The sequence below is a fragment of the Pogona vitticeps genome, chromosome 9 (assembly GCF_051106095.1).
Source record: "Pogona vitticeps strain Pit_001003342236 chromosome 9, PviZW2.1, whole genome shotgun sequence".
Classification (NCBI taxonomy): domain Eukaryota; kingdom Metazoa; phylum Chordata; class Lepidosauria; order Squamata; family Agamidae; genus Pogona; species Pogona vitticeps.
The window spans coordinates 26,325,415-26,351,710 of record NC_135791.1 but is presented as its reverse complement, the minus strand read 5'-3'; the positions used below and the strand labels follow the sequence as shown (position 1 = coordinate 26,351,710).

The window sequence follows — 26,296 nt, the reverse complement described above, 5'->3', positions numbered from 1 at the left end:
CTACCCTAGGGGTACATGTCTTGAAGTGATTTTTTTTTAATGGAATAATTAATTGTGCATCTGATAAAATAGGCAGCGATCCTGAAAGCTTATACTGAACATGACTTGTCTGAGATGGTATAAAACTGTAGGGTTTGGGTTTTTTTTTTTACATTGGACTAAGCTGACCCTCCTCCCCATTAGTCAATTGATTACTGTAATTACAGTTTGCTAAATGCGCTCTGTAGTCTTCAGTACCACCTTCAGTCACTAGGTGGCAGACTTCCCTTACCAAGTAAGAGGAAGCTGCAGTCAAGGCTGGGAGAGCCCTTCTTCCAGAGGGCCTCTGGGCAGTTCCATGTGGCAGGGAAAACAACATGGGAACCCCCCCCCCCCGTCTGATGCTTCTCTTTTCAGGGCCCCTGAAGAGAAGCAAAGAGAAAGAGAAATTTCTGTTGCCTGTTAAAAGGTGTGAAGACAGTGAGCAGAGACAAAAAAATGAAAGAGCGGCATGGTGTGGGGGAAAAGAGAGAGAGACCAGTGAGGAAAGACTAGGAAGAAAAAGTGAGGTGGGGGAATAGGGAGAGAAATAACAGCCGGATGGGTAAGGAGATAGAAAGAGCATTTACCTCTATGAGATGATGAGAGAGCCTGCATCAGGGTAGGTGGGTTGGTGAAAATAAAAGAGGAATGCCAGGGTAGCAGGAGGGGAGGGGAGAGAGACAGACCCTGGTGTAGCGGGGGGGGGCAGAAAAGCACCAGGGAGCAAAAGGATTTCCTACCTCCGTGATTGATCTCAGCACTTGCCTCCAGGCATGGCGATGCCCCACAAGAGTCCTCTCTCCCTCTCTCTCTTGCAGTCTTGTGCCCCCTCATCTGCCAAAACGGAGGCGTCTGTCTCAAGAAGGACAAGTGTCTTTGCCCCCTCCACTGGACCGGCAAGTTCTGTCACATCCCGGCCCTCCCTCGCTCCCACGGGCAGAGCCCCATGCGCCGAGAGACGGACGCGCCATCGGGAGGGAGAGCAGAGGCCCTCACCAAGTCGGTCTACACCCTCCCGATTGCCAACCACCGCCACGAGCATGACGGTAATGTGGGGGAGCAGGAGAGGGATGCTGGGCGTGCACAAGGTCGGGGAGGGTGTTAGAGGAACCCCTGGCGTGTGTGTCATCGGAAGGGAAAAACAGACAAAGGGGGTCTACCTGGTTGTGTGAGAGAGCAAAAAGGAGAGGGACCTTCTGACTCCCCCACCCCTTTTATGGCCCAGGGAAAGTTTGGGACTGCAAAGGCATCCCCGGGATTTATGAAAGAACTCTCCGTGTATCCCCTGAAGTGCTCGTGGGTTGAATGGAAATCCAGAATTATCCTGCCTCTTGGGGTTTTTTGGGGGAAGGAATGACAGGTCGGTGCCCCTTTGCGAGTGAGCTTTTCGGTTGTGGATGGATGGTTTTGCTGATCAGTGAGCTTCCAAGGGGCAGGTGATTGGATCTGGGGAATAAAACACCCAGCCGGTGGATCAAGGCCGAAGTGAGAGAGGCACAAAGCTACACTTTCTTACACAGAGTTCTTGAGGCAACTCCTTGCAGTGGGGCCCGATCCCCACTGGGCTATGCCAGCCTAAAGTCCTCTCCGTGAGTTGCTGGTGCTGAGGCCCCTTCCCTCGCCCTCTTCCTCTGCCCAACGACGATGTAGGATTGTGCCTCTTTATGCTCTTTGTTCTTGGCTCTTGATAATGCGAGGCACCATTGTACGTATAATTGTTTCACCCTTTAAACATTGTCTTCAAGGCTGTCGGCTGCCTTGGGTCCTTCTCAAGGAGAAAGGTGGGGCCAAAGTATTTTAAGTGATTAAATGAATTCTTACTCCCTCTCCCAACCAGGGTGATATTATGAGGAACGATGGAATCAGGGGTGTATGAGGGAGAATGAGGTCTGGGGTTGGCCCTGGCATAACGGGGGGGGGGGGACGTGTCTTTCTTTCTCCTTCCTCCATGCCAATTCTGCCCTCTTCAGGTGTGGCATCGATGGCAGACGTCCACGTGGAGCACCCACCCGAGGCCTCGGTCACGATCCACCGGGTAGAGCGGGTGAGGGAGGAGCTGCCGGGCGACACCAATGCCCTCCCGCTCTCCCGCCCTGCTCTCTACAGCGTCCTGGCCCAGAGCAGCCCCGGGGAGCCTGGCGGGGGCTACAGCGAGACCTCTGGCTTTGGCTACTGCTTCAGACAGCTCCGTGACGGAGAGGTACCCTTTGGGACACGGGCGGGAGGAGGAGGTGGGGGGGCGACCTTGGCCAGTGGCAGGTCTCAGCAGGGAGAGTGTGCACCCTGGAGTCTGCATGGATCCCGCCCTCTCTCTGCTCTCAAAGCTACCCGGCAGGGAGCGCAGTCCTGAAGCTGGGAGCCGCTGGGGGGCAGCAGACTCCTCTCTGGCCCCACCAGGGCTGGCTTGGCAGGAGGCAAGGGCTGGGGCGCCTTCGCCAGCGCTCTTAAACCTTGCCCGAGAGAGCTGCCGCAGGGATCTGCTAAAATCCGGAAGCCAAGACTCCCCCCCCATCGGGCGAAGGGGAGGACTTGAGCCCTTGGCTAGCCTGAGGCATCTGGGCTGAGCCAAGAAGCAAGCCAGCTGGCCGAGCGCTGGAGGCTCCCGTGCAGTGGGGCAGGGTGGTCCTCGTGGACTAGAGACCCCCAAGGGCGTTTCTCATTCTTCCCCACCCACAGACCAAGCCTGCTCCCAGCCCTTCTGGGCCAGAGACTCTTTTTTTTTAAGATGTCAAAGGCAGAGGGGTGTGGGTGTGCTCCCCTCTCCTCTCCCAGATCCCTTTGGATTGGGGGTGGGGGTGGGGAGTCCTTTGGGTGCAGTCCCCAGAAACCGTCCTTCTCAAACTGGGTTGGGCAGAAATGAAGCTGATGGGGTGGGGAATGGATTAGGGTGTCCTTCACAGGGTCAGCAGGATGGAGAAATGGGGAAAAAGTGCTTCTCCCCTTTGGCACTTGAATTATCCACGCCTGTGCCGAATCCAGCTGGCTGGAGAGCTCTGTGGCTTCCGTCTCTGGCTGCAGGGCTGGAGGCTGGGAGTTCGATTCCCCCACGGGGCTTCCTGTGAAAACAGCCAGCCCGGGTAGCCTTGGACAAGCTGCAGAGTCCCAAAATACAAACACATAGAAAGAAGAAGGGGGCGGTAAATCACTTCTGCAGATTCTCTGCCTGAAAAGGGTCGTCATGAGTCAGAACTCAAAACACACCCCTCTCTTGGCCAACTTTCTTTGGGGTCTACCTGGGCACAGAGCATGCTTGGATTGTCCTCCCCCCCCCCACCTCCTCAGGGCACTTGTACAAGCAAGGAAGTGAAGCTTTTGCACACACACCTGTGACACACCAGCCCAGGGAGGGGTGTTCTGCACATAGATGGGAGGAGTGTGTTGGTTTGCATTGGCAGGGAAATTGGGGGGGGGCGCTCTGGGAAAGTCAGGGGGCTGTCCTCACTCTGCTCCAGCTTGCTGTGCAGCCATGGGGCTTGCGCCCACAACAGTGCCATTGCCCGCTGGATGGGAGGGGAGTGACCCAGTGTTTCCCAGCCGGCCCAAAGGGGTGTGTGAGCTGCTCGGGGGGGGGGGAAGCGTCATGGCTGGGCCATGGTCCCGACAGCTCCCACTGCCTTCTGCTCTCTTTCAGTGCAGTGCCCCCCTGCCTGGCTTGCGCACCCGTGAGATCTGCTGCCGAGGGGCCGGCCTGGCGTGGGGTGTCCATGGCTGCCAGCCTTGCACCAATGGTGACCTCGGTAGGTGGGGATGCTGGGAGAGCCCCTCCCCTTCTGTCTGCCCCAGGAAGGGACGGGCATTCATCTGGGGGATGAAACAGGCGAGGCAGCGCCCCGGCTGGGGCCGGCTTCCCACTCTCTCCTGCCTGCCTTGCTCGCTGGGAAGCGTTTGCCCTCTGTCCTCAATTCCAGACCACGCCACTCCTTTTCCTCCTCCACCCTGGCCCATCTGCTGGTGCCAGATCTACCGAGGGTTGGGCATGATTCAGGGCCAAGCGATCCTGGGGGGGACTGGACAATTTCAGCCTATTGCTTTTGGCCCAGACCTAAACTCTGGCATGGGGCTCAGTGGGGAAGGATCACTCTGTGGGGAGGCGGGAGGTGTCACCCAGCGATGGGGCCTCCTTCCCATCCTGTGTTCTCTCTGCCCCAAGGAGATTCTGGCCCAGTGGGGAGGAATGAAGTCCCTTGCCCCAAAGGTTTCCAGCGGAGGAATGGTTCCTGCATAGGTGAGTGGGGATGGTCATCTCCTGTGGGGGGGGGGGGGTGCCTGAGCTGGGGGGGGTGGCTTCTCCCATGTCTTCCCTGGGGCTCCTCCTTCCTCTCTTGGGTGGGCTCACAGGCACCAGAATGCCCACAAGACCCAAACCGGTGCTGCTTTTGGGAGGGGGGGGGCGTCTCCGTCTCCCTGGCCCTAGAGGGCAAGCCTGCTCCCGTTCTCCAGCTCTTTCTGATTCCTCGCCGCCTGCCCTCTCCTCTCCCCAGACATCGACGAGTGCCAGGAGGGGAGCTTCTGCCACAACGGGGAGTGCACCAACACCCGGGGCAGCTTTGCCTGCGTCTGCCACGAGGGATTCATCCTGGACTCCTCCCGCAGCAGCTGCATCTGTGAGTCTTTGGGAATAATGGGGGGGGGGGGAGCCAGCACGGGGCAACGAGACCCCTCTGAGCTGGGCAAGAGGTTTAGATGCCAAGCTTCTGTTCTGGGGTCTTGTGGCCTTCCTGAAATACCTCCCCCCTCCTCGCTCACTTGTACGTAGGGTGGCTGGATCAGGAGCAGCCCAAACCCTGGGTCCCACGGGTGGACTTTTGCGATGCCAGCTCGGTTGGGTGGGTGGGTGAGGGTTGGGATTCTTTTCCTGCTGAGCGAGTGAAGGTGGGCTGCCTGGCATTAAATCCGCCTCAATGGCAAACATCCATTCATCTCTTCCTTTGGGGGCTCTTTGCCCTCTCCTGCGTCTCACGGCAGACCACCGCGTTTTCCCAGAGATTTCAGCCAGCCCACTGAGACCCGGGCACCTCGCAGCCTTTCCATGGGACCTCTGCCTTTGGAAATGACTTCTCTGTCCCCCAGCTCCACCCTTGCTGGTCAGTGGCGGTCCAGCCTGGCTAGTGCTGCCATCTGCCGGGCGTTCATAGTAATAATTTCTCGAAAGAAGGTCTTGTAAAGAAAGGAGAACTGTCACAGACCTGGTTTTTATTATGCAGCTACCTTGCCCGCTTATGTGATGCCGAGACACCATGCAACCCTCTTGCATTGTTTTTTCCACTGCTGCTTTCTGTCTTTCCCCTCCTCTTACCACGAAACACATTAAAGAGGGAAAGATGGGTATTAGGAGTCATCTTGAACTCTAGCAGGTTATGAGTCTCCATGCTTTCTTGTGTGTTGTATGAGTTACAAAGCGAAAATGTTATACCCTTACAGCCGTGGGATTACAGGGATTCAGTGGCCTTCTGTCTCACGATGGGTTGTGTCTGAGACAAGATGGGCCATCGTTGAATTAATCGGCCCAGCTGATTAAATTTGGTTCCTTTTGTCTTGGACAGTGGGAAGATCCAGGTCTGGGGAAAAGTTCTGCCATGGATGAGACACACCCATGGTGTAAAGGAGTACAGTGTATAGGGTTTCTCCCAGTAATGAGTTTCCAGGCACCTAGTGCCACCCCTGCCAAGAAGGACATCAATGGTTTGAGAGCTTTTCTATCAGATCATCCTCTGAGCCAAAGCAAAGTGTGGTGCTTATATACCACCCCATAGTACTTAAAGCACTCTCTGGGCAATGAACAATTTAATTATGCAGGTTACACATTGCCTCCCCCAATCTGCAAACTCAGTTTACTGACCTCAGAAGGATGGAAGGTTGACTCAACCTCAAGCCAGCTACCTGGGATTGAACCCAGGTTGCAAGCAGAGTTTCGGCTGCAGTGCTGCAGTCTAACCGCTGTGCCACGAGGCGAGCCAGCCCTTCATTCCTTGACCTCTGCCTGGCCAAGGGCTGGCCTCTCCCTCGCCCGGCATCCTTCTCTCCCCCCATCTTCTACCCACAGCCCACCACGTGATCTCAGAGGCCAAGGGCCCCTGTTTCCGGGTCCTTCGGGAGGGCGGCTGCTCCCTGCCCATCTTGCGCAACATCACCAAGCAGATCTGCTGCTGCAGCCGCGTCGGCAAAGCCTGGGGTCACGGGTGCGAGCGCTGCCCTGCTTTTGGCTCAGGTGAGGAAGGAAAAGAAGCCAGAGCAGCCGCGAAGGGGCTTCTGGGGGGCTTTGTGTCAAGGAGAGCTGAACCGAGGCCAGGGGCAAGTAGGCCTTTAAGAGCCTCCTAACAGAGATAAGGCTTCCCTTGAGCATGCGCAGACTGCTTTCTTGCCACTTTTTACCAGCCCCCATCTGGGATTTAAGAGGGAAATCTTGGAGGGCCCACTGGCTGCTTCCTCCAGGTTCAGGGTGGAATCAAGGGGAGAAGGGGGGCACCCCTCTTGCCTGCCTCTCTCGAATGCCCTTGTTCTCTCTGGCAGAGGGATTCAAGGAGATTTGCCCAGCTGGACCGGGCTACCACTACTCGGCCTCTGACCTCCGCTACGACACACGCTACCTGGGGCAGGACTTGCCGCGCGTGCCCGTCAGTCGCCAGCCGGGGGGACGGGGGCCTTCGGCCAGGCCTCTTCGGACCACACCAGCCCCCGATATCGGTACGTGCCCAGAGCGGGAGGATGGCACACCCCCTCGGTTTCCCTGGGATTTTGGAGGCCTTCCTGGCCTCCCGGCTTGGATGGAGGGGGAATCCTTGATAGTACACCATCCCCGAGCCAGCTTTTGCTTGGAGACCGCCTGCCTTGGGCTCCTAGATCTGTGGTGCTCAGGACCGGGGCAGTTTCTTTGTGAGAAGATCCCATCCTGTGGATGATGGACCACTCCCTTTCTGAGCTGAGGGTTGGCACAGCACGAAATATCAGCCACCTGCCGAATGGGTGGGCTGGCACCATTTCCTCTCCTGTAGACTGGGTGGGGCTGATGGGGTTTCCCCACCCTTGCCCTCCCGCCCTTCTTTCGTCACTTCTCTCTCTCTCTCTGCTTTGCAGTCCGTTGGACCCCCCCGCCCACCGTCCTGCAGGGGCGTCAGCCTCCCCGGCGTGTGCCCACTTCTCCCCCTGGCCCTGAGCCATCTCCATCAGGTAGGAAAGGGGTGGGCATCTGTCTGGAGGGATCGGAGAGCAACAGCAGCCGATACCCGGGTGGGGGGCAAGGGGCTCGGTGAGATGGGAGAAGGCAGGAAATGACCGGCGGGGGGGGGGCATCCCTCCTTCCTCCAGAGGCTGCGCAAGGCGTGTGTGAGCGTCGTCCCCAAGTGTGCGGGCCAGGGCGTTGCATCCCCCGCCAAGGTGGCTACACGTGCGTCTGTGACCGTGGCTACTGGCTCAACCCTCAGGGCACCCACTGCATCGGTGAGTGAGGCGGTCAGTGGCAAAGGGGGGCAGCAAGAAGGGAGGTGGGAAGCCTAGATGTCACTACTCTTGAGGAGGCAACCCAGGGCAACCCAGAGTCTCGCCTGGATTCAAGCTTCTCCCCAAATCCGCAGCTCATTATCCTATTTTTGGTTGGAAAAGCACCCTGCGGATATTCCAAGGCCATCTTATAAGCTGGCATTTTGCATGCTTAGCATTCAGACTCCCAGCACCTACCGGAGCTCAACGCGCCACCTGGCTCCTTTCACAACTAGAGATGGGCACGAAGCGATTCATCTCACTTCGTCAAAATCGGTATGAAATTCGTACGAATTTTGACGAAACGAGATGAATCGCTTCGTGCTCATCTCTATTCACAACTTGTTGATCCCCAGAGGTTGGAGTTTGGCTTCATCACCCTTTTCTTTCTAGCACCCAGTAGGTTTGGGCAGATTGGGGCCACGGGGACCACTTGGCTGAGCCGGATTGGGGCCCCGCTTGGTCCGATGAGGCCAGGACGTCAGCAGTGGGTTGCATTCCTTCCCTCTGTCTTTTGCTCCCCGGTCCAGATGTGGACGAGTGTCGGCGGAGCCCTCGCCCCTGTGCCAACGGGCGCTGCGAGAACACGGTGGGCAGCTTCAGCTGTCGGTGCCGGGCTGGCTACCAGGTTGACCCTTCAGGAGTGGAGTGCCAGGGTGCGTTTTGCAGGCCTATTGGGGTGCAGGAGGCCTCCATCAAAAGAAGGGATGAGGGGGGGAGAGGGGGCTTGGCTCACTTTGTCCTTCGCCCTGTGCCTGCATCTCCTTCTTTCCCTTCCAGACATTGACGAATGTGCCAAAACGCCCCCACCCTGTGCCCACGGGCATTGCCACAACACCCCTGGCTCTTTCAGCTGCTCCTGCCCCAGTGGCTACCAACTGGACCCGGCTGGCTTTGAATGCCGAGGCAAGCAGAGGTCTTTTGGAGGAAAACTGAGTGTGTGTGTGGGGGGGGGGGGTGGATGAAGAGGGAGGGGGCCGCCCCTTCTTTGCAGCATGAGGCTTACTGGGCTTGCATGCTTCCTGTGTTTATATTTGTGCCATGCCAGTTCAAGAAGGCTGGCGATGAAGATGTTAAGGGGGTTCCCAATCCACGTCTGCAGGAGAAGCACCCAAAGCACAGAGAAGACGCTAGAAGCCTTTCTTTGTCCAGCTTCTCCTGTTTCTGAGGTTGTTGCTGTAACTGATCGGCTGAAAGTGGGGGGCCCTGGCCGCCCCACTCAACTCCCTGCTCTCTCTCTCTCTTCCACTCTGCAGACATCGATGAGTGCGCGCAGAGCCCCCCGCCTTGTGCGAGGGGCCGCTGCCAGAACACCCCGGGCTCCTACCGTTGTGCCTGCCCCACGGGTTACCAGCCAGGCCCTACGGGGACCGAGTGTCTGGGTGAGAGCCTCGTACACCTTGGTGCACCCTTCTCAGGAGAGCTACCTGTGGTGGTCCTGCCTGCAGAGAGCTTCCACCTGTCCCGTTTTCAGTCCGTAAGACCCAGGCTGCCTGCTGGCCTGCTCAATAGTCAGCTGGAGCCCTCTCCTTTCAGGAAGGGTCTGGGCAAGGGGGCGGGTTGAGAGAGAGAGAGAGAGAGAGAGAGAGAGAGAGAACACCACAGCCATGTTGCATTTTTCCAGACGTGGACGAATGCTGGGAGAAGCCCCATATTTGCCAGCCAGGTCGTTGTGAGAATGTGCCAGGCGGATACCACTGCACCTGCCCGATAGGCTACCAGCCGAGCCCACAGAGGACCCACTGTGTGGGTAAGTAGGCCAAAGAAGGTGCCAGGAGGAGGTGGGCAAGGAGGAGGTCCAGAGTCTCTGGTGCTCCCCTTGCCGGACCTGTGGGATGATGGCCTTCTGCCCCCAGCCATTAACGTAGTTGAGATGCAGAAGGGGATCTTTCAGGGCCAAGCAGAGGGGCCAGGGTAGAGATTCTGGGTCACCAAATATATATACATACAGCAAATGTTGCCCTCTCTCTGTCTCTCCTCCCTCTCACCCCTCCCGCACAGATGTTGATGAATGCCAACAGAGCCCCCCACCGTGTGGCTCTGGGCGCTGCGAGAACGTGCCTGGCGGGTATCGCTGTCTCTGCCCCATGGGATTCCGCGCCAGCCTCACGGAGAACCAGTGCCTGGGTAAGAGATGAAGCTCCCTGGGAAGGGGCTTGGGGAGGGGGCTTCGGACCCCCCTCTTTCTGAGCCCTCCCTCCCTTCTCGGCAGACATCGACGAGTGCTCAGCGGGGTCCCCCTGCGGCCCCCAGGGGCGCTGCTTCAACACCGAGGGCTCCTACCGCTGCCAGTGCGGCCGAGGCTACCGGGGAGACGGGACGGGCTCCGCCTGTGTGGGTGAGTCCTCGGGGCCAGGAAGGGGAAATGAGCAAAAGGGGGTATGTGTGCACTTTCGAGAGAGATGGGGCTCCCCACGCATGGGGGCTCCTTTCTTTTGCTTTCGGGAGCCTTTCCCGCCAGCCAGGGAGGATTGCCAAGGAGGCACAGCCCTGGCCGGAGGCACTTCGGAAAGGTTGCCACGGGCACCTCCGGGAAACAGCCAGGTGCTGCTCGGATCGGGTGCAAGGGCACGCCTCCCCGCCAAGCCCTGGCCTGCCGGCCTGGCCTGGCCTCCAGGGCTGGCTGGACAAAAAGACCCCCTTCTCCGTCCCCTCCCTGTCTCTCCCCCCCCCCCAGATGTCAACGAGTGCCTGGAGGGGGAGTTCTGCTTCCCCCGGGGCGAGTGCCTCAACACGGAGGGCTCCTACACCTGCCTATGCGCTCAAGGCTTCACCACAGCCCCCGGCGGCGCCTCCTGTGTGGGTAAGGAACCTTGCCGGCGGGGGGGGGGGGGCAAAGACTCAAGCGTGGGAGGCAGGATGGAGCCACCTCCGGAGGCGGGCGCGGCACCCCAAGGCCAGGACCGTGGGTGGTTCTGCAGAGCCTGGGCATTTCCCCCCTGGGGCAGCCCCCCCCCCGGCTGCAGTGACCTCCACCCTTCTCTCCCTCTCGCTGGGCAGACATTGACGAATGCCAGGCCGGTGCCGTCTGTGCCGGTGGGCACTGTGCCAACACAGAGGGCTCCTTTGATTGCTACTGCCCGCCTGGTACCCGCAGCAGCTCCGAAAAGTCTTCCTGCGAGGGTGAGTGGCTGAGGAAGGGCCCCAGTGGTGCTGGGAATGGGGGGGGGGTGAAGGATGGAAGGGAAGGCCCCGGGGCAGAAGCCCCGCTTGGCTACAGGTTTTCTGAAAAGCTTCCTAACCCCCCCCCCCCCAATGGTTGTGATGAGTGGCGTGGTGGGTGGTTCTTTCACCCCATCCTCAAGGCACCGCTTTCCTGCTGTTCCAAGAAGATAGGGAATCCTAGGGACGTAGATCAGGAAGGGTTTCCCCTGCAAGGAAATCCCTGGCTCGCCTCGATCCCCCCCTCTTCTCTCTCCCCCCCCTGCAATCAGATATTGACGAGTGCCAGGAATATGGGGCAGCCCTCTGCGGGACCCAGCGCTGCGAGAACTCTGCCGGCTCTTACCGCTGCGTGGCCCACTGCCAGGCGGGCTTCCGAACCAGCACCACGGGGGACTGTGTCGGTGAGTGACCCCCTTGTTTTGCTTCTATCCAGAACACCCCAAGAGACGGACCAGTCCTGGGAGTGTGGGGGGGGGGGCTTGGACATTAATTTCTGCTCCTTCAATCTTCGTCTTTTCTCCTGCCCCCCCCGCACCCTCCCCACTACTTCTGGGGCCTCCCTGCAGACATAAATGAATGCCAGGAGTATGGGGCAGGGCTGTGTGGGGAGAAGCGCTGCGAGAACACCCCGGGCTCCTACCACTGCGTGTCCATCTGCCAGTCTGGCTACCGAGCCACGGCCACGGGAGATTGTGTGGGTGAGCGCATGAGCGGAGGGGGGGGCTGGGCTGGAAGGCAGCGAGCACCCCTGGCCCACCAAGCCGGGGTGTGTGTGTTCCTGGACCCCTCAAGGGGAGAGTGCCTTTTGCAGTGGGGAGTAGGGGCTGGAGTTCAAAAGAGGGCTCTCTCTAAGTGGCTGGACGTGGCCCCTTGCAGATGTGGACGAGTGCCGGAACAGTTCGTCGTGCGGTGCCCACGCCGTCTGCCACAACCTGCCCGGCTCCTTCCAGTGCATCTGCGACCAGGGTTACGAGAGCGCCCAGGATGGACGGCACTGCTTAGGTACAGGGAAGCCCGCTGGGTGTGGAGACAGCAAGGGCTTGGTTTGGGGATGTGGGGGGGGGGGGCAGGAATGCTTGAGACCATGTGCTCCCCCGGCAGGAGGAGGGGAGGTCGTTGCATGGGGCTGGCGTGAAGGAGGCGAGAGGGGGCAAGGGGAGGCCAGGGGGTCCCTCTTGTGACCTCTCTCCTCCCTCCTCCCCCTCCTCCGTGCAGACGCAAACGAGTGCGAGACGATGCAAGGGGTGTGCGGATCTGCGCGCTGCGAGAACGTAGAGGGCTCCTTCCTCTGCATTTGCCCCCGAGCGGGCGAAGAGTTCGACCCCATGATCGGCCGCTGTGTTGCTCCGTCAGGTGCCGTGAGAGGGAAGGAGGGAGCGCAGGGGGTGGGTTGAGAGACGTGGCCTGGTGGCAGGGAGCCTTTGGTCACAGGGGCCCCCATTCGGTGCAGCCCGGCCAGCCTCCCTGCTTTTGGGGGGCTGCTGGCCACCAGGGGTTGGGGAAGAAGAGTCCCTGAGGCCTGACTCTGCTTCCTGGACAGCTACTATGTCTCATTTTTTGGAAGAGCTGTAGAGATGCCGGCGGCTTCCTTAATGCCCCCATGGAGTTTGGCCCTTAGCTGGCGGCCTGTACGACCTTACTGTATGTCCACCCTGAACCCCTTCGGCCCTTCAAACCGGCGGGACTCGCCCCGAGGAGGCCTGGCCCTCCCCCTGGCCTCTGCCCCCCCCTTCCGATCCAACCTGTGGACTTCAGAGAGCTCTTGCCTTTCAGCGCATCTCCCGGCCTCGCCCCAGCGCCCGGATGCTTCGCGACCTGAGTCCCGACCCGCTGTGGCCAGCGACAGCCTCCGCCAGGAGTGCTACCACGACCCCAGCCACGCCCAGGTCTGCGACCACATCCTGTCCTGGAACGTCACCCGTCAAGAGTGCTGCTGCAGCCTCGGCCACAGCTGGGGCCTGGACTGCCGCGTCCAGAGGTGCCCCCTTCCGGAGACAGGTAAGGCTCGCCGGTGGCAGAGGAGGCTCTGGGAGGGGTCCCTTGCCTCCCCCCACACACATAGCAAGGGTTCTGGGACCAAGGGGGTTTGTGTTTTTTGAGGATTCTGCTGAGGCTGCTTCAGTTTGGAAACATGGGCTCTCTCTTCCCTCCAGACGAGTACCGTGCCCTGTGTCCTCACGGAGAGGGCTACGCACCCGCCATTACGGGAAGCGGCTCTTCAACCTTTGCAGGTGAGCGAAGTGGCAGCGCCCCCCCCCCCCGACCTGCAGGGTGGGTGGTATTCTGGACCAAAGATTTCCCCCCCCAGCAGTCCGTGTCCTGCCTGTGCCTTGGCGATGGGGTGGCTGGACACGAGGAAGAAGCCGGCTACGTCAGGGCGCACGCAGGACCGGAAACCAAACCCCCTGGGGATTTGCCTCTGCAGTTTGGACCTTGGAGGACTGGTCTGCAGGGGTCCCTTTCTGACCCCCCCTTTGTCTCCCTCCCTCGCCCTCCCCCCCACCAGATGTGGACGAGTGCTCCCTCTTCAGCAACCAGGTCTGCAAGGGTGGGGTCTGCGTGAACAAAAGCCCCCATTACACCTGCTACTGCCCCAATGGCTACTACTATGAGGAGCTACACCTAGTGTGCATCGGTGAGACTCCCCCTCCCTCCGTCCCTCCCTCCCCAAAGGGGGCTCAGCCTATTCTTAGCTCCGCTTTGCTGGGGCTCCTCGTAAAAGCGGGGAGTCCTCGGTTGGCCCCCTCTGAACACTGACACCTCCCCCCAGATAACGACGAGTGCCTGGACGAGGAGACAGAGCCTTGCGTGGGAGGCCGTTGTATCAACACCATCGGCTCCTACTACTGTTCCTGCGCTGCCCCGCTGGTGCTGGACGCCTCCCAGCACCGCTGTGTGCCCAATGACAGCCAAAGCTTGGGTGAGTAAGTGCTCGGGGCTCCTTCCTCTTCCTCCCCCCCTCCCCCCAGGAGAGGCTCACCCCCCCCATCTCTGGAGGTCTGCAGAAGGGGACCTGATCCTGCAAAAGCTCACATTAAAATGTGGCCAGTTAGTCTCCAAGGTGCCACCATGTTCTTGTCTTCTCTGCTTTATTTTGTTTTAATGTTTGTTCTGCTCATGCCTGACATTCTCAAACTCTGAGCTTTCCACCGGGAGATTTCTGGAGGGAGCAGAAGACGAATTCAGGGCGGCTAGACGTCCGAGACCTGAGTGAGACCCGTCGAGAGCGGTTTTGCGGGACTCAAAGGGACACCTTGTGCTGATGCAGACACGGGTCATGGTGGACGAGCTGGTGCTGAGATTATGGGATGGAGCTGGCTCATCTGGATCAGACGTGAACACCCAACTTCTCAGCCCCCCTCGGCTTCCTCTGTTCTTTCTCTCCACATTGCTCGTGCTGCCCCACCCCGGTCAAAGGTTCTCCCTTTTTCAGGGTACCTGTTCCACCTTGACGAGTTTAGAAATCCAAGGGTTTGTGAGCAGGCAGGGAAGCCCCAGGGCCTGCTTGCTCCCTGAGCCCCTCCCTTCTGCTCCTCCTCCCCCAGATGACAACCTGGCCGTCTGCTGGCAGGAGGTGGGGCCCGACCTGGTGTGCAGCCGCCCCCACCTGGACCGCCAGGTCACCTACACCGAGTGCTGCTGCCTCTTTGGGGAAGCGTGGAGCATGAGCTGCGCCTTATGCCCGACCCGGGACTCGGGTAAGTCCTCCGCTCCTCAGCAGGAAAAGGGAATCCAGTAGCTAACCCTAACCCGCCCTCTTCACCACACCTGCTTTCCATCCTCAGATGACTTCGAAGCCCTCTGCAACGTCCTCCGGCCGCCCAGCTACGGCCCCGTGCGCCCAGGAAGCCTGGGGCTGCCTTTCGAATATGGAGGGGGAGAGTACCTGCCCTACGGCCCAGAGATCTTTGCCCCTCTGCCCCGGCCCGGCCCGCGGCTTCCAGACTACGACCCTTTTCCCCGCGACTCCCTCTACGGCCCCTCGCCCTACGAGGCCACCGACTTTGAGGATCTTTCCTACACGGAGACGCGCCATGAGGACCCGGTCGAGCATTCCCGGGGTGGATACCGGCCTCGTAGCCCCCCGGAGTCAGACTGGCAATACCCGTCACGCGGACGTGGGGGGACCTACTTGGAACGGCCGGGACGGGCTAGTGAAGGTTACGGTGAGTAGACCCCCCGTGGGGTGGAGGGTTTGCAATGGCCTTCTTTATATATATATAAAATCCCAAGCAGGTTGAAGGCAAACAGCATCAGCCTGTTCCAGAGGAAAGAATGCCCAAGGGTCTTCTGGCACCTAAAAGGCCAGTAAGTTTTATTTGTGCATGGTAACCCGCTTCTTCGGATACGCCAGATTAAGCAGGCTGCTGCGCACAAAACTCTACACCAGATAAAACTGGCTAGGATTGAAGATGCCGCCCAACCAATCTTTGGATCGCTCAGCGGTTTAGGGCATCTCACTGCAGAGCCAGAGGCTGGGCGTCTGATTCCCCCCATGCTGCCCTTAGGGAGAAGAGCCAGCCTGGGTGGCCTTGGGCCTAAGTCAGAATGGATTTGACAGCCTGGGATCATTATGATTATTATGGGATGAGGCAAGGGAATGGGGGAAGCTGAGAAACAGCAGTCAATGGAGAGGCTTCTCGCCACTGCTGAGCGTGAAAGGGTTGGGAAGGGAACCTGAGGCAGGCATGGGTGGGGGGCCTCCTGCTTTCTGATCCCACCCAACCCCACCGCCTCGCTGCTTCCTTCCACAGGCCGTTTCGAAAGCTTCGGGGACCTCCAGGCTGAAGAATGCGGGATCCTGAGTGGCTGCGAAAACGGGCGGTGCGTCCGTGTGGCTGACGGATTCACCTGCGACTGCCACGATGGCTACCGCCTCGACCCAACCCGCATGGCCTGCGTTGGTGAGCGCTTGAAACTCCTTTCCAGCTCCACCCCTTACCCCCCCAGCCCTGGCTGTCTCCTCTGACCCCTTCCTTGTGGGCTTCGGCTGTGGCCCTGCCAGCTGCTTAGCCCACACCAGTGTCCTTGTCTTCCCCAGCCTGTCCTCTGCCCCATAGCTCCTGACCCCCCGCCTCTCTCTCTCTCTCTTTCTCTCCCCTCGCCCACAGATATTGATGAATGCAACGAGATGGAGGGACTCTGCCCGGGCGGCCGATGCCTCAACACGGATGGCTTTTACCAGTGCTTGTGCCCACAAGGCATGAGGCTCCTTGGCCAGCCCCCCCGCTGCGCCCCTGCCCCCCGCAGCCGGGCCTGAGCTGCAGCGGGTCTGGGGCAGTGGCGCAGAATATTTATTACTTTGTATAGACTGGGAAAGGGTAGGGAAGGGAAGGTGGGGCACAGGGCGCTCCCCAGTTCTCCCGTCCGTCCGTCCATTTGGCAGGCAGGTAGGCAGGCAGGCAGGTGGAGGGGGCGTGTGGACAGACGGATGGATAGATGGATGGGAGGTGCTGGGAAGGGAGAGGGAGCACCAGTGCCGAAGCAGAAGCTGGGGAAACACTGAAGCCAAAGGAAAGGAGGAGTGTGTCCCCTTGAGTTTGGAAAGGGAGGAGGTTTGGTCCAGCTTCATACAGATAGCAAGGTTGTGGGGGGGCATTGAGGGGCAGAGCATAGAAGGGGTCGGGGCCAGGGCAGCAAACCCCAAATGAGATCCAAACCAGGGTAGCTCATAAGACAGAGAATTGCAGAGAACGGGGGCCTCCCTTGCAAACTAAGCTGTTCCCCTCCCTCTCCCACACACACACACAGACACACCCTCCACGCACTACCCCCAGGATTTTATATGTATTTTTTACAGTATTAAAAACAAAAGCCTCCTGACACTCCTCTGACACTGGAAGACATTTGGCCTGGGGTGGGGGGGGGGGACACACAAGTGTGATTCTTCTCACCATCCCTGCCGTTTTGCCATTAGAGACCTTTTGCCTCATACGGTAGGACGGGGAGTAGAAAGGACTGGCATACCTTGCATGGGGTCTGTTGCCAACCCCTCTCCTTCCAGCCACCCAGAATATCTGCAACCTCAGAGTCCCCAAAACCTTTTTTTGCAGCTTCTCCCTGGATGCTCCTGTGCCTCCCTGCCTCCCCACCCCACATGTCCCAGGTGCAGGAGACCAAAAAGACACCAGCTACTTCCCTCTCCCTCTACCCCCTGCCCCCCCCGCTCAGGCCCTGCACAAATAAAGTGGCTTTCCCCACCCAGAGCGCCCCAGACACCCCCCCACTCCTTGCCCTCCCCCCCCCCCGTGCAAGCAAATGCTGCTGGGTAGTAGGAGCTCAAGAACGCCGCCAGACTCCATCCTCCTCGAGACAGACCCCCGAGCACAGCCCACTCCAGAGGGTCCACAGACCCTCCCCGAGGACCAAGAATTATAACTAGGGCAAGTGAGTTTGGCTGGGAAACCACCAGGATGTTTTTACCTGGGTTTGGGGAAAACACAATGATAGCCCTGCACCTTGTTTTATTGCAAAACCACCATTTTGCAAGGGAGGGAGAAATTAATTTTCTTTTTTAAAAATAGACTTTTTTATGTCTGGGGGGAGGGTCAGGGGGAGAGCCTACTCAGAGGCCACACCAAAGACGAGGGTTCTGCCTTTTGCCCTTTCCTGTCCCAGGCAGAGTTCTTTGCTGGAAGCATGGATCGGCTCAGATCCCTCCACCTCACCAAGAGTTCCCAGTCCCACCTCTCTTGGGAAGCTCCTCCCATTACACCAGCCAGGGTTTAAACCTTTCCCTGCCTTGCTTCCCCCCCCCCACCGGGCACCTCCTCCCCCACTGGAAAGGAGAGCCATCCTTTGCCAAAGGCAAAAGACACTCGCCACCTCCTTGCCAGTCTTGGTCCCGGGTGGGGGAAAAATGGGGCTTCCCAGATCCCTGGGATACGAGGAGGACCAGCGTGCCGTCATCACCGCCTCACTGCTGTTACTGGAACAATAAACATTTTCTACCAAAGAAGGGAAGATTGTTGTCTCTTGGGAGGAGACACAAGGGGGAACCTGGAGGAACCAACCGTCCATGGGGCCCACGTTGGGAATCCGAGAAAAAGCGAATTCAGGAGGTTTCTTCTTCTCCCACCCCAACCCTCCACCCCCTAAGAATCAGGACAGCGGCTCAAATATTGTTTTCCATTCATTCCACACAGTATTTAACCGTACACTTGAAAAAAAATGCTTTGTGTTGCTAGGAAGATTGAACACGGTGGACCTCTCGTCTCCCGCATGGGTTCCTGGCTTACTCCTTCATTTGTGTTACCCAACAGCAGCTGAGCTCCTGACATAGAAGGCATCAGCTCAGCTCTTGCAAAGCTTATCTTGCTTGGGGATCACTTCATGCAAGGATAAAACCCAGTTTTGAAGCTAGGAGAAGAGGCAGAGGTAGAGAAGAAAGTCACCCTCACCTGCGGCATCCTCTCCGCACCACCTCCCGCTAAAGACTCCAAGTGAGGAAACAACCCACCCTAATGAGTGGTGTCAGTGTAGTAAACCTTTCTGGCCAGCAACGCAAGTCACCCTTTAGGTCTCTGATCATCCCTCAGACTGGGGGAGAAGGGGAAGAGTTTATCCTGCCCTTCCACAGCTGTAGAACGGCCTGTTTTCCTCTTTCAGAATTAAACAATGAGAAGGGCCTGCTTCCATTTGCTTTCTTTAAAAACAACAACAACATTCCTGCAGAGATACCAGTGGAAGAGGTACAGGTGCCCCCCCCCACCAGTGAAATGGCTTGATTTTCTTCTGCTCTGAAACCCAGGTAGGATTTCACATCCCCAAAAGAGCAAGAAATGGATCAGTGGAGTCAGGCGCCTGGCCATTCCCTGAAGAAAAGCTGGTGGAAGAGGCGGAAGGAGGCCCACCGCAGGCGAGGGCCAGCCTAAAGTTAGTCACCTAAAAAGGTTCTCCCTGGTAGCAGCGGAGGCAAAGAAGCTGGCCCTCCACGGAGCTTTTGGGGCTCGACCCGTAAGTTCCTCTGGGCTGCTCGAAGGTTCCTTCAAGGTTATCTGTTGATCGAGGAGTAGCCGGCATGGGCCGTGGCGCTCGGCTGCACAGGCGTCTTCTCCGCTGGCCCTGGTTCGGAGGAGGAAAGGCTCTGTTCCTCGAGGATGCGGGCATGGTCTTCCTCTTGGGGTGGGTCCCGGGGCGGCAAGACTAAGTCGGAGAGGCCGTGTAGGTCGGCCAGCTTGTGGAAGGTCTGGAGCAGGAGCAGCATGGCCATCAGCCCCAGGAGCAGGTACACTGGAGGGAGGAGAGGGGAGAGTGTGGCCACAGAACCAAGCTGGGCCCCTCTGTTTTCCTCCTAACTGGCAGAAACCCACCCACACACCCACACAAGGCTGGTTACCCCCTTCCTTCCCTTTAACTTCAACCTGTGACTGCCTTTAGGACTTCAGCCTGAGAGCCGAACCCCCCCTTTGGAAAAGAGAAGAGCTGAATGTTGGGAGGTGGGAGGGCTGTGACTTTCCTTCTCCATCACCACCAGCATCACCTCTTCCTCTTTTCACTTCCTCACCCCTTCGTCCTCACAGCCGTAGCCCCAGGAGGCAGGGACAGACTGAGGGAGGAGGACCGACTCAGAGCCATTCGGTGTGTTTCATGGATGGGAGAGGTTAGTTAAGTCTCCCACTCCCTGGGGCATGAGGGGCAAAATCTGAAGGGGACAGGCTTCTGAGGTCATGAAAACCAGGCAGGCAAAAATAGCACCATAACCCACCCAACCCCCTGGATTTTTACTGCTGTTTCTGTGTTTCCACAAGAAGACTCGGGAGTCACGATGCTTGTGGTCCATTCCTTTCCCTCCTCCAAATGGCACAAGGAGACCAAAGGTTCGTTTTCCAGAAAGCAAGGGATGGGAAGAACAGCTGGGGGCAAACAGCAAATAAACCCTGGCACCCTCTTACACCGACACCAAGACTTCTCCTTTCTTCCAATACTGATGCTCCACCAGCCTAAAAACCAGGAAGAGCACAGCAATTTCACAGTCTTTGGAATTCCCTGAGACCCAGACACCCTCTGTCGCTCCAAGAGTCCCAATCAAACTTCCTAGCCGTACTCCCCCTCCCCTTTCTGTGCACTTGGGGTGCAGCAGAACCAGGCCTGAGAAGCCCACCTTTCCTATGCAAAGGAGAAGTGACTCCTTGTTCCTCTTACAAGGCTGGTGGATGCAGAGGTTGGTGGGGCAACACGGCCCTGCAGACCTCTGTGCCCAGATCAGGTGGTTCCTGCCCCAGCCGGGAGGCTTACCTGTGATGGAGACCTTGTAGAGGGGGCGAAGTCGCTGCCCCGGCTGCTCTCCGGGGACGTAGTCCCCAAGGCCGATGGTGCAAAGGGAGATGAAGCAGAAGTAGAAAGCATCCAGGTAACTCCACGACTCCTCCAGCCAGCTGAAGATGGCAGCGGGCACCAGGAAGAAAGCCACCAGCACCGCCGCCAAGAGCAGCAGCAGGTGCCCCCAGGATAGGGCCCGCCGGTTGTACCCCCACCGCCTATCCAGGTAGTCCAGAGGCCCAGAGGTGAAAGTACTGACTAGGCGTTGCACCGTGGCGGTCAGCACCAGCATGGTGAAGGGGACGCCCAGCAGTGCATAGAAGATGCAAAACGCTTTCCCGGCGTCTGAGAGCGGGGTGGTGTAACCATAGCCTGTGGGGAAGACAAGGGAAAGGGAGTGCCAGTTGGCATGAACGCCAAGAGCAGATGTGGCAGGAATCACAGGCAGGGAAGCACTGGGATCTCTAACCCCCCCCCCAATTGCCCCGGCTGCAGGGGGGGCCTTTGGCCTTCTCATTCCTTTAAAAAAAGAAAGAAAAATCAAAGTGTCAAGTTGTAAACCCAATTGTTGTACATTTTATAACAACTGGGTGGCACCTCTGAGAGCCAGGGTGGGGTGTAGGAGTCATGGGGGGGCAGGACTTAACAGTGCCTGGCTCCCCTCCCCCCCTGCAGTGGCTCACGGAAAGGGGGGGGTGGCTTTTTCTCCGAGCATCCCAGCACACAAAAGGCCCCCGGTAGGTGGAAGACCAGATCATATGAGGGAGCAGCTGAAGGAAGGGAGGTATTTTTAGCCTAGGAATGAACAGCTAAAGCTCACGGTGGAATGTGCCAGAGATCCTCCCCTGATCTCCGTTTGGGCTAAACGTTAGCAAAACTGTCAGGAAAGCAGGAAGCCAGAATTCCCTTTCTTTGGCAGATGCAATCAGACAGGGACCAAAGGGAGGGCTTTGCACGCTTCTCGCCTGCCATCTTGCTTAAGGGATTATAAACCCCTTTTCCATCTCGCCTGCTCCCAAGATTTCCAGGCCTTGGGTACCAAGTAACCGGACAAGAAGAGCCAGCGTAGTGGCTCAGTGGCTGGAGTACTGGCTTGAACCCGGATCTCCTGACGCCTAAAGGTCCCACTGAGTCCTGGAACTCATGGGGCAACCGTTTGCCAGTCACGGTCTCTCACCCGGACTCACATCATGGGGTTCTTCCGAAGTTCACGTGGGGAGAGAGATGAAAAGATGGGAAACCAGCTTGCAGGATGAAAAGATGGGAAACCAGCACCGGGCCTGACCCAGCGCCGTGGCCTTTTAAACTGGCCATTTCCTAACAGCCTCTGTCTGTCTGGGGCAGCCTAGGAATCACGAGGGACCCCCTAGACTCAGTTCTCATCAGGAAACACACAGCTAAGTTGGGGTCACCCCCATCTCGCAACTGTCCCTGCAGAAGCACTGGAAATTGCTGGCTGGTCCCTGCTTGGATGGATCCTGGCCCTCAGGCAGTCTGTTAGTTCCTCCTGCACCACTGCTGGGGATTCCCCTTCCAGCAAGCGAGAGAAGAAAGGGGAGAGGGTCCGGGAAAAGGGTGGGTGCATGCAGGGCTTCCTCTGGGCTGGCTGCAAGCCCCTCTGGCACCTGCCACCGCCTGTCGCCCAGCTCCTGGGCAGAGTTGACACTGTGCCAGTCAGGAATCCTTGATCCTCTTGGGGGGGGGGGAAACAGCCACGTGCCAACCTCAAAGGATTCAGCTGCAAAGACTTTCCCTGCGTCAGCAGCACTCAGCATCACCACTGACTGCACTGTATCCGGACGGGGCACCTCCCCGAGCCGCCGCTTCCCTCCTCTTCAGGCAGGACGTGGCACAGCCTCTCCCACAGCCGCTGAGAGATGGCAAGCCAACACAGCCTGTGCGGGCTGCCAGCAAGAGGCCACCGAGGCTGTCTGCTGACTCCTTGATGTTACGGAGGATGTGCAGGGAGAGGGAAGGAGATTTTCCTGAAAACCCTCTAGATTTTCCTGACCCAACCACACCAGGTCACAAAGGCTGTTCGACAGCCTGGAGGATATCTGGAAGAATGCAGTGCCAAGAGGAAGAAAACATGAGCTTTCTTCCCCTTCCAGAAAAAAGAAGGGGAATGTCATTTCCTCAAAAGAGCCTCAGAAGAAGAGCCTTGCTGGATCAGGCCAAGGGCCCCTCTAGTCCCACTTCCTGTATCTCACCGTGGCCCCACCAGACGCCTCTGGGAGCCCACAAGGCAACTTCAGATCAAGTGGAAATTGAGAGGCTGGATCCGGGGGGTTTAGCAGCAGCAGCAGCAGCAGGCCTTCGATTTTTCCAGTCACCCAACAGTTGAGAGAAGGGGTAGAGCAGAGATCACCAACGGCTACCCACGGTCAAGCATCAGAGCCTTATTAATCCAGGTGGAGCGACTGGGACGTTGGCGGTGGTGGAGGCTGTTGAGGAACAAGCTGACAACAGGACAGGAAGACAGGCAGACCCTTCCCTGGGCTTAAGGCCACAAAACCACCGTTTGTGTTTATGCAACACCTTTTTCTGTGAGCATACATTTCCTGCAAAAGGGAGAGGGAAGCAGAAGGAGAGGGAGCCTGGGCTAGGGTGTCTGCCCCTCTAAGCCCGAGGGCGAGCAAAATGGACATGCTGAAGCAGTGTCCGCTGCTCCCATCCCACCAGGACCATTCCCGTGGGGGCAGGGGGTCCATCCTTCTCTGTGAGAGGTGGCTGAGCTGCTTAGGAGGTGGGCTGCCCCAGACCACCTAGAGGAAGCCCTTCGTGGGAAACCAGCCAACACAGCCAGGGAGAGTATGAAGACCCATTTTAGGGCATGTTGCATTGTTAAGTGTCATCCAGATGAGTGGCAGGGTCTCTTTTCTGCCCCGTGTTGGTATCCCATCATTTCCCCCAACCCTGGTACCCACAGGACCACAACCTCAGGGCTTGAGCAGAGTCGGACCACCAATCAGCTCCATGCCTGTCCCACCCCTCTAGACAAAAACAGGATGCAAGTGGCTGGGGACGGCGGGCCTTCTGCTCAGCAGCAGCTGGGTTCCCTGGCAAGCGGATCCAGGAGAGAAAGCTGACACAGCCCTGAAGGAGGGAACTCCCTCTCTGCCGCCCTGTATACAAACACTCTCACTGCCCCAGCTGGCTGCAGTTAACCCTTCCAGAACATGAACCATGTCCCTCTGGAAGGTGGAGAAGAAGAAGAGTGTGTGCCGCCATCAAGGGCACTGATGGGGGGGGGGGACAGCAAAAGCTTCTGGCAAGGCAGACCCCAAAACAAATGTATAGGCCTCATTAACTCCATGTAACCAATGAACATTTAGATTGTGAAACCGATATTTCATCTACATTTCATTCTGTTTCTTTAGATCTGACGAAGTGGACCATGAAAGCTGACATTAAAATGCAATGGTTAGTCTTTAAGATGCAACAATGATGTTTCTCCTTTTTAAAGTGTCTTTGTTTTGTGTCCTTTTTCTGCATTTTGCCTGATACGCTTGCAAGGTAGAAAGCGCGTCAGAGGAACCACCTGCCAACCCTCTTTTCTACTGAGCCATAGCAGCCAAATGGCCAATCAGGAACCAGCAAGTTGGCCTTTCCTCAGAGGCAGCCAGTAAGGTGCCCCGTGGCCTTCAATGGCCAAAGGGCAGATACTCCCTGGGGATGGCACATTATCCTGGCATGTTTGCTTCCATCAGGGACTGGGGGGGGGGGCCTTAATAACAGTGCCTGTGCAAATTACAGCCCTCCAGATGTTCTGGAATTGCAACCCCATCATCCCTGACTGATGGGAGTCAGAGGCCAGCACATCTGGAGGGTCCTAGGTAGCCCAGCCCTGTACTGAGAAACATTTCCCTGCCAGATACAGGGGGAATTGAGCGCCAGGCTGGTATTCTTGTTTTTATCCAGAGCCAAGGGAAAATGCTCTTTAAGAGATTATCATTTTTCACATTTTTGCCCTCTTGTAGGGCAGCTTAAAATCTCCCCCAGGGGCTTCCTTAAACTGAAGGAAATGGAGGAGCCGTTTTCTTAAGAGGCTCCCCGTCCAAAGAACTAGTTAACAGAAAAGGAAGAAGGTGCCGGGAGGGAGGAGGAAAAACAACAGACCCAGGGACCCGGTCACATACATTACGATCAGTTCTTATGATCAGACAGACGGCTGAAGGGGAAACAGTCTGTGCAAGAAGAGGAAATGCCCGGTGAAGCCGAGGGCGGACTGGCGGGGCCCAGAGTCACCCCAGTGCGCCAAAAGCCGCCCACCGAACGGGTTTCTTCATTTCGAATACCCCGCGCACTCTCCCTCCCTCCGAATTTCTGCCCAAATCTGGGGCGCACCGGCGTTCGTCCCAGTCGGGGGGCGCAGACCCGGGTGTTGTGGGAGGGGGAGAGAACCGAGGAGTAACACACCGGGACTGAAGCGGCCGAGGGAGGCCGTCTCGCCGAACACAACCTCGGGGCGTCCTGCCAAAGCAGCCACACAACCAGGTCCGGGGAGGCCAGGGAGAGCTCCGGGCTCCATCCAGGAGGCCGTGGCCAGTGGGGTTCCGGGAGGAGAGAACCCTCGCCGCCGGTCAGGGAAGGCGCCGCCCCCGCGGCCGCCCCGGGTGAACTCCCTGCCGGGTACTCACCGACGGTGGTGATCAAGGTGCTGGAGAAGAAGAAGGCCGAGGCGAAGTCCCAGTTGGACGGGGCGGCCGAGCCGTTGCGCAGGAGAGCCACGCCGTGCCGGTTGGCGCTCAGCACGGCGCTCAGGAAGCGCTCCAGGGCGGCCTCGGGCAGGCAGGGGCTCTCGCGCAGGAAGGTGGCTTTGAGGGCCCGCAGCTCGGCCCGCAGCCGGCTCTCGTAGGGCCGCTCGACGGCCGAGATGATGAGCGCGCCCAGCAGCAGGTAACCCGCGAAGCCCAGCGCAAAGCACGCCAGCACGGCGCAGCGCCGCATCGCCGCCCAGGAGCCGGGCCGGGCCGGGAGCCTGGAGCCGAGGGGAGCCGCCGAGCTCCAGAGGCAGGGAAGCGAAGCGGCGCCGAAAGCCGCTCCACCCCGTTCCGGTCCGGCACAGCTGCGCCCAAGCCTCTTAGGCGGCCGCGGCCAGGCCCCTCCCGCCCGTCGGGCGGAGCCGGGACTGCCTCCGGCCGCACCTGGCCGGAGCCGGGGCCCCGCCGACGCCGCCCTCCGCCTTGCCCGCAGCCCCGACGGAAGCGCCGCTTGGGCACCCCCACCACCTTCCACAGAGATCAGGCACCCGGGGACCTTGGCTCAGAGCGAGTGCTGCTGCGCACTCTGCGTATGTTCAGGAGCGCTGGACCTGTTGCGGGTCTGAGTTTGGAGAAGCTGAGAGAAACGAGGTCGGTGGGTCGCAAGAGAGAGCCTCCCCGGGAGGGACTCTCTAAGCCAGACCCTGAAAAGGAGAGAATCCAGCTCCTGCGGTCCCCCCACCACACACCCTCCCGGAGTCCCACAAAGAGCAAGAAAATAGAATGGTGACCCCCACCCCACCCAGCTGGACGCTTGGGAAGATGGCCAGTGCCCAGGAATCAACACAAACAGTTGTGATGGAGCCACCTTATGCAAAGCCATTTCATGGGGGGGGGGCAGGGATGTCGCCACTGACCCCAAACCTGTGTTGCAGAGCAGGGTGCCCCAGACCCTCCCCAGAAAGACAGACTGGCCTTCCCCCTTAGGTCACTTGCTCCGAGAAAAGAGGAAGCCGCAGGATGTACCCTAAGATGACAGTGCAGCAGGCCAGAAGCCACTGTGCCAGACCAGCAGCTTCCTAGGCTATAATGAACTCAGAGGAAACCCAGCTTTCCTTGGCATGAAAGCTCCAAACCTTTATGCCAAGGGCACCTGGGGTAGTGAGAGACACACCTAGTCTCACCCTGGAACACCTGGCTCAGAGCAGAAAGTTGAGAATCTAGAGGTATGACTTGAAGACCCCTGGTAGGAGGTGGGCTGAGACCCAGACCCAGTTGCCTGTTTAATAACCACCTTTGTGGGTTTTGCACTATCCTGGATGCGCTTGATCTTGGTCGGGCCAGCTCTAGTTAGTACCACGATGGAAGGCCCTTGAAAGAACTGTCCTTGGATGCACTCCTGGGGAGGGTCCATGGCTTTGCTGGCAGAAGGTCCTAAGCCCAATTACAGCACTTCCCCCAGGTAGGGGGTAGAAAGGAACAGGTGGGAAGGACCGAAGGTCTGACCCAGTCAAAGGCAGTTTCCAGTGCTGCTACAGAATAGCTGTACTGGTGGCAAATAAGTGGATAGGCACAGGATAGGCAAGGCAGGTGCACCCTGGCATAGAAATAGAGGCCAAAATCCTGTTGCTTAGTTATGCCTGCAGAATGCAAACGGTATGACTTACTGC

The 26,296-nt window shown here is 58.4% G+C and overlaps 2 protein-coding genes across 4 annotated transcripts in view; one reads left to right on the top strand and one right to left on the bottom strand.

Annotated features, from left to right (window-relative positions):
* The window catches only part of LTBP4 (latent transforming growth factor beta binding protein 4), a 31,831-nt gene extending 14,211 nt beyond the window's left edge, over positions 1-17,620 (top strand). For 2 of the 3 annotated variants that reach the window (XM_072979809.2, XM_072979810.2), the window contains 29 exons: positions 840-1,067; positions 1,992-2,221; positions 3,653-3,758; positions 4,172-4,246; positions 4,503-4,625; positions 6,065-6,229; positions 6,532-6,705; positions 7,096-7,188; positions 7,327-7,458; positions 8,028-8,153; positions 8,278-8,403; positions 8,754-8,879; positions 9,122-9,247; positions 9,499-9,624; positions 9,710-9,835; positions 10,175-10,300; positions 10,498-10,620; positions 10,932-11,063; positions 11,229-11,360; positions 11,539-11,664; positions 11,878-12,015; positions 12,436-12,660; positions 12,816-12,893; positions 13,169-13,297; positions 13,433-13,582; positions 14,208-14,360; positions 14,448-14,828; positions 15,417-15,566; positions 15,774-17,620. In XM_072979809.2, the coding sequence (XP_072835910.2) occupies positions 840-1,067; positions 1,992-2,221; positions 3,653-3,758; positions 4,172-4,246; positions 4,503-4,625; positions 6,065-6,229; positions 6,532-6,705; positions 7,096-7,188; positions 7,327-7,458; positions 8,028-8,153; positions 8,278-8,403; positions 8,754-8,879; positions 9,122-9,247; positions 9,499-9,624; positions 9,710-9,835; positions 10,175-10,300; positions 10,498-10,620; positions 10,932-11,063; positions 11,229-11,360; positions 11,539-11,664; positions 11,878-12,015; positions 12,436-12,660; positions 12,816-12,893; positions 13,169-13,297; positions 13,433-13,582; positions 14,208-14,360; positions 14,448-14,828; positions 15,417-15,566; positions 15,774-15,922 (4,274 nt within the window). In that variant the 3' untranslated portion in view covers positions 15,923-17,620. Of the gene's footprint in view, positions 1-144; positions 1,068-1,991; positions 2,222-3,652; positions 3,759-4,171; positions 4,247-4,502; positions 4,626-6,064; positions 6,230-6,531; positions 6,706-7,095; positions 7,189-7,326; positions 7,459-8,027; positions 8,154-8,277; positions 8,404-8,753; positions 8,880-9,121; positions 9,248-9,498; positions 9,625-9,709; positions 9,836-10,174; positions 10,301-10,497; positions 10,621-10,931; positions 11,064-11,228; positions 11,361-11,538; positions 11,665-11,877; positions 12,016-12,435; positions 12,661-12,815; positions 12,894-13,168; positions 13,298-13,432; positions 13,583-14,207; positions 14,361-14,447; positions 14,829-15,416; positions 15,567-15,773 lie in introns of those variants that run through there. The other variant, XM_078380026.1, reaches the window with a different exon arrangement.
* Positions 17,621-17,781: 161 nt separating this feature from the next.
* Positions 17,782-25,430, bottom strand: KCNK6 (potassium two pore domain channel subfamily K member 6). Its single transcript, XM_020787107.3, has 3 exons — positions 24,564-25,430; positions 19,900-20,295; positions 17,782-18,894 (listed from the first exon to the last, which is right to left on the bottom strand). The coding sequence occupies exons 1-3, from the start codon at positions 24,871-24,873 to the stop codon at positions 18,656-18,658; spliced, it is 945 nt and encodes a 314-aa protein (XP_020642766.3). The 5' UTR covers positions 24,874-25,430; the 3' UTR covers positions 17,782-18,655.
* Positions 25,431-26,296: the final 866 nt, after the last annotated feature.